Source organism: Pleurodeles waltl, chromosome 4_1 (assembly GCF_031143425.1).
Source record: "Pleurodeles waltl isolate 20211129_DDA chromosome 4_1, aPleWal1.hap1.20221129, whole genome shotgun sequence".
NCBI lineage: Eukaryota > Metazoa > Chordata > Amphibia > Caudata > Salamandridae > Pleurodeles > Pleurodeles waltl.
Window position 1 is genome coordinate 101,292,175 of NC_090442.1, and position 10,239 is coordinate 101,302,413.

Here is a 10,239-nt window from a genome sequence, read left to right on the forward strand (position 1 = left end):
TTTAATAACAGCCATCTGTACTGCAGTGAGAATTTTCTCAGTTTGTGCAAAACGTTGCTCTGCAGCAGAATACAAGTGAGACTTGTATGCAATCTGGACTGTCTCCCCTTCATTAAAGGTGACATAAGTAAACCCAACAGCCCCAGGTATCACCCTGATGACTAAATGCGTCTTATTGTCCCGTGTATGTAAGTGTTTAACTGCTAAGAGATCACTCTGTAACTCTCGCAGTATGTGTGTGTGTTCAATCGTCCAAAATCTACTTGAAAAATTCGGGCGAATCAACTCGTATAAGGGCTTTATACGCGTCGCATATTCAGGAATGTAAGTTCTGCCAAAATTCAGAAACCCCAACAATGACTGGAGCTTCCGAACCGTATTAGGAGGCTGCAATAAAGCACATTTCTCCCAAAAATGTGGCGCTAGGCTCTTGCCCTCACTCGACAACACATATCCCAAGAAAATGACGCTGAGGAAGGCAATCTTTGATTTCTTAAAATTAAACTTATAGCCAATATCAGCAAACCCCACAACAATGCGCGATACACGCCTCAGATGTTGCAGAATCTCATCATCTGTCAGTTATATGTCATCAACATATGATAATGCTTCAGGGTCGAACTCATGCAGCATTTCAGTTACACGAGCCGAAAACAGTCCTGGGCTATTCTTATACCCCTGAGGCAAACGACAAAAAATTTTCTGAGAGCCAAACGCACTGAAACAGGTATAGTCCCGACTCTCGGGCGCTATATTCTGGCAGAAAAATCCATTCGAGATATCCAATGTTCTCTTGTATTTTTTACCCACTATATTATTCATAAGCGCTGCGCTGTGTGAATTTTGTATTGCATATGTGCGTGTATGACTATTCAAATGTCGGTAATCCACCACTATCCTATAGGAATGGTCCGGTTTAGCAACCGGAAACAAGGGATTATTCATCGGCGAGACACAGGGATCAATTACACCCTGGTATTCCAATTGTGTAAGAATTTTCCTAACCGATGCCCTTGCTTCAAATTTGATAGGATACTGCGGTTGTGGCTGAGGTTCGCCCTTTATCGGAATTACATGATAAGGTGATTGTCTGTCCCACCCCACATTATTTCTATACAAGGCGGGAGCCTGTGCTAGAGCCCATGATTTACTATAGGACTCCGCTAGTTCTCTCAGAACAAGTGGCGAGAATGAAGGTGTAATAACCACCTCCCCAACCGGACAGTCGCGAACAAAGTCAGGTGGCCAATCTTGTTCGGCCAGCAGAACATCATATGATTTTACCACATGGTCCCAAAAAATGGCGTTTATAATACAGTCAATGTCCCCTTCCAATCGCAGAGTCACTTCATATACTCTATCAGGATCAGAGACTTGCATATCCGCCGTCTCGACTTGTATGAAGTCATCAGTTGCTTTCACCTCCAGATGCTCTAGAAGACTCCGGCGAACTATTGTGACCTCTGCCGCGCTGTCTAACAGTGCTAACGCCCATGTCTTGTTCGTCAAGAGAACTCTCTTCTTGAGCGGCATGTCTGACTGAGACAGCTGCCACTTTCTTCTTTTTAAATTGCTGTTTCTGTTGCAGCGGTTTCTCTTCTTGTTTAATAGAAACCTCCGCTGAGCGTTGTGAATCCTGTCTCGGTTTCACGTACTCCGTCCTCCGCTCTGACCGCCCACCTCTCTCACTTCTCTTTTCCGAGGAGTCCTGAAAGGAACGAGATTGGCGTGTATCAGTATATTGATATCTATCAGGCGTTTTCAAAGTATCCCTATTCCTGAGATTATACTTATTCTGTGGGGTCTCCGGTTGCGGAGACTGCCCACCATCTTTCTTAGGTGTTTGCTGTTTCTTTTCCCAGCGCTTTTTCGAACCCTCAGGTTGTTGCTGTTTAGCATTGTCTTTATTATTTTTACCCTGTAACTGGGGTTTTTGCGGTCTAGCCCCCAGGCTATCACGACCAATACTAGAATATGTTTCCGCTATTATTCTCGGAAGCTCCCGCTCCTGATTAAGCAGCGGAACATCCCGAAGACGCATTCGCACTGCTAGTGCTACTGCCTCTCCTTCGAGATTACTCAAAATAATAGAAGAAACTGTGGCAAAATTGCCGAGCAACTGCATGCCCAAATCCAAGGCAGGGGCAGCCCCATATTCATCCTGAATCTGTTTAAGTACGTCCGGTAAATTAGCTAATGTCGGTGTACCGTGTGCCGTAGTGTAGAGCGCGGCAAATACCGTGCCCCAGGTATTACAAAGGTCCACCGGAGGAACCATCCCGTACGGCAAACACATCGTCAAAATTCTATGTTTATCCTGAGGTCCCGTATGGGGAAATACTGCTTCCAGCGTATTAATTTTTTGCGCCAGCCAAAACGGAGTCTCCTCTCGTTTAACCGGTACTTTACCCATAACTGAGTGTACAGTGGCCGGATTAATACCCGGAACCACAGCCTGTGGATGCGCTGGAGCAGCACGTGCTGCATTCGTATTTAATGTCTGCATGACAAACTGAACCAATCGTCTATACGTAGCCGTTAATTCTGTATATAAACGACGAACTTCAACCACTGCCAATTGAGCAACCGCAGGATGTGGTGTATATCCTATAGCCAATAAAGGCCAGGTAGGACCATCATTACTCAGTGGACCTAACCTTACTTGTGCTATTGAGTGTGGGAGGGCGCCATCAAGCCAATTATGGTGTTCTTGATAAGATAGAGGTATTTCTAAATAAGCGTAAGCCCTGTATTGTCCAGGGACATTCGCAACTGTGTATTCGTGAAAAGTATTTGTCCCCCCATCCACTGCTGGAAATGCGACCCAAGAATAAAAAAGTTCCGTTCTATAGGCTGCATGGGCGTCCACCACAAAAGTGACTGGACCCCCCTGGACTGTCAGTCCATGTGTCAATAGATGTCCCGTGAGTGGATGTCGCATATTAATTGCTACGTTCACTACATTAGGATTTGCCATTTTATAAAAAACTGCTTCAGGTCAGAGAAGGCACACCAATATCGGGGTTTTTTCCTTTCAAAGTTCAAGCTTGAACAACCAACCACTAAGCAATAGGAAGCACCTATCCCGTGGCGGCGGAAATCCTCAGCCCCACGGACGTCTCCGTATACGGAACCGAGGAGTCAAAATATATATGAGACCAAGAGAGTCAGTCAGACCTAATCATTAGAGCCAGACCAAACGTTGGCGGCGCCATGTCGGTGGGCTCTCATTATTCTAAATGAGACTACTGGATTTCTAGGTAGCAGGATCTATAACGGTGTGGGGGACTGAGTCTGACCCACGTGTAAAGAACTCTGTCATCCTAAATCCGGTTTTTGCTCCGGCTAACTAGCAGTGCCTCATTTCTCCCATGTGGAAGGAATGATTTGGCAGCCGAGCACATGACATCTTTGGAACTTCTCAGGGAAGTCGTGGTTACTCAGATCCAAACCAACTCTCTTATATCCAATATGATCTCATATACAAATGACAAAGACAGTATAAGTTTTATATAATGTTTTAATAAAACGACTGTATTTTAGATATCAAGGCGTGAGCCGCAATAACCAGAACGATACAACACAGTAGGATTGTAATAGTTACCAGGAGAGTAAAACATAAAAACAAAGCTATCATATTGTCTAACAGTTTCTACTCTCCCTCTGCTTGTTCTATTTAGAGCACAGCATGTTAAGCTTCTAGCTTGCCTATTAGAATCACTGTGGAGACATCAGCCCTCATACCTGAGCAAAGACCTGTGATCTTGGGTCAGCATCTGCAACGAGGCAGTCAGCGTCAAGTTGTGGTTCCCTGGTCGGAATCTCCCTCTCTCGTGTATTGGGACAAGGAAGTGATTTTATAACTAACATGTCATCGTGATCACAAAATGTCCCTACGCAGGAATGCCAAGTCTAAACTCTTACCACGTCTATCGGCAATGTACCAGACTGTATCCTTGACTGAAGCACAGAGTAAATATGTTATGGAGAACTCCAGTGCTGAAGTAGGCAAAACAGTGTGATATGAATAAAAAACAACACCGTAGAACTGGCTATTTGAAAAATAACAGTACGAAGCCTAATAAAAAGCATGTAGAGCAAAGTGCACAGAGGCTCCAAGCTGTCAGCAAAGGAATAAAATATATTCAGGGCAAAGTGCACAAAGGCCTAAAGCCTGGAGCTAAAGCGCAATGAATACGTAAAACTAACCACACTACAGCGGTAGGCGGTCGAAGACCGCGGCGCAATGCTGCATTGGTTAACATTGGACCCTATGGGTCCCAGGAGCCAATGACGAAGTACGCCATGTGACAGTGACATGGATTGTTCAATCACTCGATACCTGATCTTCGACAGGAGAGGACCTACACTGCAAGTGCTGCTGTGACCTCGGTCTGGAAGAGACAATGGCTCGAGTGTCTGGGGAAAGGGCCCCTGCCTTCACATTGGAGGAGTTGGAGAAACTCGTGGATGGGGTCCTCCCCCAGTACACGCTACTCTACGGTCCTCCAGACAAACAGGTAAGTACACTGGGAGAATGCTGTATGGGCTATGCCTGTGTGGAGAGGGGTGGATGTAAGAAGGAAGGGGGGAGAGTGCGGCATGCATGAAACGACGGTGAGTGCATGTGACACATGGCAAGGGTAGGGATGGGGGCCAATCACTTTAATGGTTCAGTTGGTAATAACTTTCTCTTCCCCCTGTACAATTCATGTAGGTCAGCGCTCACCAGAAAAAATATATTTGGCGTGCCATCGCCAAGGACGTCCGGACCCTGGGTGTCTACCACAGATGGCGCACCCACTGCCGGAAAAGATGGGAGGACATTCGCCGCTGGAGCAAGAAGACAGCGGAGGCTCAACCGGGTGATGGCCTCCCAGCGTGGGAGGGGTGCCCGTCGCACCATGACCCCCCTGATGTTCAGGATCCTGGCGGTGGCGTACCCGGAGTTGGATGGGCGCTTGAGGGCATCACAGCAGACACAAGGGGGTGAGTACACTCTCATTCTGCTGATTTTGCATGCATTCGAGGTCTCCGGGTGGGGGTGGTGGGCTGTGGGTTTCCTTAGGCCAGGGCAAGTTCCGTAGGCAAAGTCCCTCCGTAAGGCAGGCCATGTGGCACCCCACCGCACCTCTGTAGAGTGCCAAGTACACCTTGTCATGCCCCTGTGTCATCCATGTGTGCAGATGTCGTCCATAGCCTAGAAGGCCATTACCCAGGAATTGAACAGTGGAGCTCAAGAGCGTGGTGTAGTGCCGGGGGCTTGTGTGTCTGTCGTGTCCGCCAACGGTAGCGGTAATGCATGCACTCAACATGTCTTTCTTCTGTTTCCCCCCCCTTTTGGTTTCCCTGTTCTTGTGTGCATTAGCATCATCAGGCGGAGAAACAGTGGCACCGGAGCACGAGGGGGCTGCATCCCACATGGCCATGGAGGGCCACACAATGGAATCGGAGTTCACCAGTGGGACGGAGGGCGAGGGGAGTTCCACGGCGGGGACAGGAGCTGAGACCAGTGACATGGATTCGTCCTCTGATGGGAGCTCCCTTGTGGTGGCGGCAACATCTGTGCCCCCCCATCTACAGGTACAGCCGCCACCCCCCCTTCCAGCACCGCCCTCCCAGCAGCCCCTCAGCCTTTGCCCCGTGCCTGCTCACCCGGGAGGGTGGCCATTACCTTCGCCCCAGGCACCTCAGGCCCTGCCCTGGTCACCCCTGCTGCCCTCAGTGAGGAGGCCATTGACCTCCTCAGGTCCCTCCCTGTTGGGCAGTCTACCATTTTGAATGCCATCCAGGGTGTAGAAAGGCAGTTGCAACAAACAAATGCATTCCTGGAGGGCATTCATTCTGGTCAGGCAACCCTTCAGCGAGCTTTTCAGACTCTGGCCTCAGCACTGATGGCAGCCATTGTCCCTGTCTCCAGCCTCCCCCTCCAACTTCTTCCACCCAGACCCAATCCCCTGTACCCCAGCCTATCACAAGCACACCTACAGACCAGCATGCACACATGTCAACACACAAGGGAAGCTCAGGCAAACATAAGCACCACACATCCCCCAGGCACTCATGCAAGCATCACACACATGCAGACACACCAACATCCACTGCCTCCACTGTGTCCCCCTCCTCCTCGTCTCCCTCCTCCCTCCCAGTCTCGTCTACACTCACACCTGCATGCACTACCTCAACAGCCACTACTACCATCACCAGCACACCCACCACCACACCCCGCTCATGTGCACTCACCACCCCCACTATCATTCACACATCCCCTGTATCCTCTCCCAGTGTGTCTGTGACGCCCCCTCCCAAGATACACAAACGCAGGTACACACCCACCCAACTGCCATCCACCTCACGACAGCCTCCAGCCCAGGCACCTTCACCCAAAGTCATCAAACGAACACCTCCTACAACCACAACCTCTTCCTCCACTCCCAAACCCCCTCCAGCTACCTGTCCCAGTGTCTCCCAAAAACTTTTCCTGACCAACCTTGACCTCTTTCCCACACCTCCTCCACCCCGTCCGTCTCCTAGGTCCTGAACTAGCACCTCAGCCACAACAGCTCCGGGACCAGTGGTGCCTGTAGTCACTGGAATCTGGAGTGCACCGGTCACCAGGGCAGCCAGTGTGGCACGGAGCCACAGCACAGACAGTCCCCCACCTGTGAAGCATCAGAAGTTGGCCAGTGCCCGGCGGGAGAGGAGGAAGACTCCAGCCACTGAAGTGGCTCCCAGGGGTACAGGTGGGAATGTGGCGTCAGCTACAACACCTTCCAAGGTGGGGAAGGGGCACAAGAAACTCAGCAAGTCTGGGAAGAGCAGCACGGCGGAGAAGACTGCCATCATCCCCGCTGCCCAGGAGGCCACCGCCAGCACCAGCTGCCCAGGAGGCCACCGCCACCAGCCCCGCTGCCCAGGAGGCCACCGCCAGCCCTGCTGCCCAGGAGGCCACCGCCAGCACCAGCCCAGCTGCCCAGGAGGCCACCGCCACCAGCCCTGCTGCCCAGGAGGCCTCCGCCAGCAAAAGCCCCGCTGGGCCATGAAGGACCGCCAGCTAAAGCCCTGCTGTGACAGAGAGGACTGCCAGCACAAGCCCTACTGGGACAGAGAGGACCGCCAGCACCAGCCCAGCTGGGACAGAGAGGACCGCCAGCACAAGCCCCGCTGGGCCATGAAGGACCGCCAGCAGCTGAGTCACTGCAAAGGAGACCGTCGCTCCAAGCACCGCTGAACAGGGCACCACCGTCTCAAGCACGGCTGAACAGGGCACCACCGTCTCAAGCACGGCTGAACAGGGCACCGCTGTCTCAAGCACCGCTGAACAGGGCACCGCCATCTCAAGCACCGCTGAACAGGGCACCGCCGTCTCAAGCAACGCTGGCCTATGAGCACCAAGGGCACTGACGCTACTGAGTCCATCACGGGCAGAATGAAGCACTCTGGGCACCATGCCCCCTCCAGAACCAGTGGAGAGATCCATCCACTACCTCTGTCCTTAGCAGGATGAAGCACTCTGGGCACCATGCCCCCTCCAGAACCAGTAGAGACTGTTATCCACTTGAGAGACTGTGGCTTTGCACTCCCCAGGATGGAACAGTGGGCAACCCAACCACTGTATAGACTTGAGTGACTGTGGCTTTGCACTCCCAGGATATGGCAGTGGCAACCCACCCACTGTAGAGACTTGAGAGACTGTGGCTTTGCACTCCCCAGGATGGAACAGTGGGCATGTGGCCCTCTCATGGATTTGGCGTCGTGCACTCAAACGGCTGAGGTGCCCCCCCTTTCCCTCCCCCTGAGGTGCCTGTTTTTTTGCTCTCTGATGCCCCTGCAGTGTTCTCCCTGTCATGGTCGGGGATCTTGTGTGGGCCTCGCCCATACCGTGTGGGCCCAGTGTTCCACCGACTTAATTGGAGCACTACCTGGACTACTATGCTTGGTATATATTTAGTACATGGTGTATATATATATGTTTGCCTACTTGATTTTTATATATTACAATGGTTACAATCATTTTCTATTGTCTTTCCATTCTTCCGGGGGGGTTGGGGGGTGTAACTGTGATGTATCAATATGTATTGGTGTGTGTGTTGTAGTGGGTGAGGGTGGGGGTGGGGGTGTTGCGTGTGTGTGTCCCTGTTTTTTCCCTCCCCGCTCCCCTGTGTCGTAGGTGCAGTACTCACCGTGGTCTTCGCCGCCGGCGTTCGTGCTCCTGGTAGAAGAGCAGGAAGACAATCGCAGGGAGAATTTGGAGTTCCGGGTCCATGGTGTCCTAGTTCCTCATGGGGTGTGTAGAGGTGAGCGTTTTCCCTTCGAAATCCTGTTTCCGCTGTGTTTTTATCCACGGTGAATTTGCCCCGGAAAAGGTAGCGGATTGGTAGGTTGTGATACTGGGGGCGGTACACCGCCGCTCTGTTTGTTTGTACCGCCGTGGCGGTCGGAGTGTTAAAGTGGCTGTCTTTGTTGGCGGTTTCCGCCACGGTCGTAATTGCTAATTGCTAAATTTTTACCGCCGGCCTGTTGGCGGTCTTACCGCCGCTTTAACACCGACTGCCAGGGTTGTAATGACCACCTTATTCCTGTATCCTTAAACATTCTCTAACATAATTAAACAACAAAAAACATTTTTTATCATATGGACAATATGGTCATAGGAACATGAATGTACAACTGATGCAAAGAGGTGTTCTATGAGTGATTTGAGTTCCAGTTTGTGTAAGTACGGCTTAGTTGTATTGATACTTGTGGAACCGGAATTGTCCCTCTGACAAGAAGGAATTAGAAAGCTTTGAATGAGATGTTTACATTGAGACATCATGAAGAAACAGACTTGACAATAAAAACATATTCAGGTTATGGTTGTTAGTGATGGTTTATCTGTTTCTTGCATTAGTATTGCAATTGTGTTCAAAGTTATGAAGAAATTTGATTAGAGTTAGAGCATATTCTCCCATTTATTTAGATTTTTCTCTTTCAGCAGGCTTCATTTTTTTTGCACAAATGGAAGAAAACTACACATCTATTACAGAGTTCATTCTTCTTGGTCTCACTGAAGACCAACAACTGCAGATTCCGCTCTTCATCGTCTTTCTTCTGACCTATACCATCACTATCGTGGGAAATGCAAGCATCACTGCACTAATAATGATCTCTCCTCGTCTTCATATCCCCATGTATTTTTTCCTCAGTAATTTGTCCTTTGTGGACCTTTGTTACTCCACAAATATAACACCAAATATGTTGGTAAACTTCCTATCAAAAAAGAAGACCATTTCAGTGCCAGGCTGCATTACACAGCTCTTGCTTTACTCTTGGATGGGGATCTTGCAGATTTTTCTCCTGGCGATTATGGCATATGACCGGTATGCTGCAATATGTAATCCATTGCTCTACACAGCCATAATGACCAAGGAAGCATGCACTGCTCTTGTTTTGGGAGCACACACAATTGCAATCCTCAATGCTATCTTAAATGTTTGTTGCACATTCAGACTTTCTTTCTGTGGGTCAAATATAATTATGCACTACTACTGTGATGTCCCTCCTCTACTCAAGCTTTCTTGCTCAGACACCTCGCTCAATGAAGCTGTGCTGGTATTTGTATCAGGAAGTCTATGTATAATGACACTTCCTATGATAATCACTTCATATACACACATCATTTCAGCAATTATAAGAATTGGTTCTTCAGAGGGAAGAAAGAGGGCATTTTCAACATGCTCTGCTCACTTTATTTCTGTCACTATATTCTTCGGAACACTATTCTCCATCTACCTGAGACCCAGCTCCAGTTATGCAATGGATCAGGACCGAGTGACTTCAGTGATTTACACAATAATCATTCCAATGATAAATCCTATGATCTACAGCCTGAGAAACAATGAGGTGAAGGAGGCATTAAAAAATATCAAGGGACATGTTGTGCTAATATTTTCAAAGCAACATAATTTTAGTTGCTGATATAAAAATATATGACTATCAAAATTTTCATTATATATATATATGTATATATATATATATATATATATATGTATATATATATATATATATATATATATATATATATGTGTCTGACATGTAACAGGACAATCTTGTCATACATCTATTCTTGATGGGATAAGTGAATGTGTGTGTATGGTAGTGGTCGATGTGTTTTATTGACAAAAGATACCTTCTTCAATCAATCAGTTATTTCTAAGGTGCAGCAAATAACCCTTGAAGATCTCGAGGTGCTGGAGT

The 10,239-nt window shown here is 48.7% G+C and overlaps 1 protein-coding gene across 1 annotated transcript; it reads left to right on the forward strand.

Annotated features, from left to right (window-relative positions):
• Positions 1-9,000: 9,000 nt before the first annotated feature.
• On the forward strand, positions 9,001-9,960 carry LOC138287060 (olfactory receptor 5J3-like). Its single transcript, XM_069227418.1, has one exon. The coding sequence runs from the start codon at positions 9,001-9,003 to the stop codon at positions 9,958-9,960; it is 960 nt and encodes a 319-aa protein (XP_069083519.1).
• The last annotated feature ends 279 nt before the right edge of the window (positions 9,961-10,239 follow it).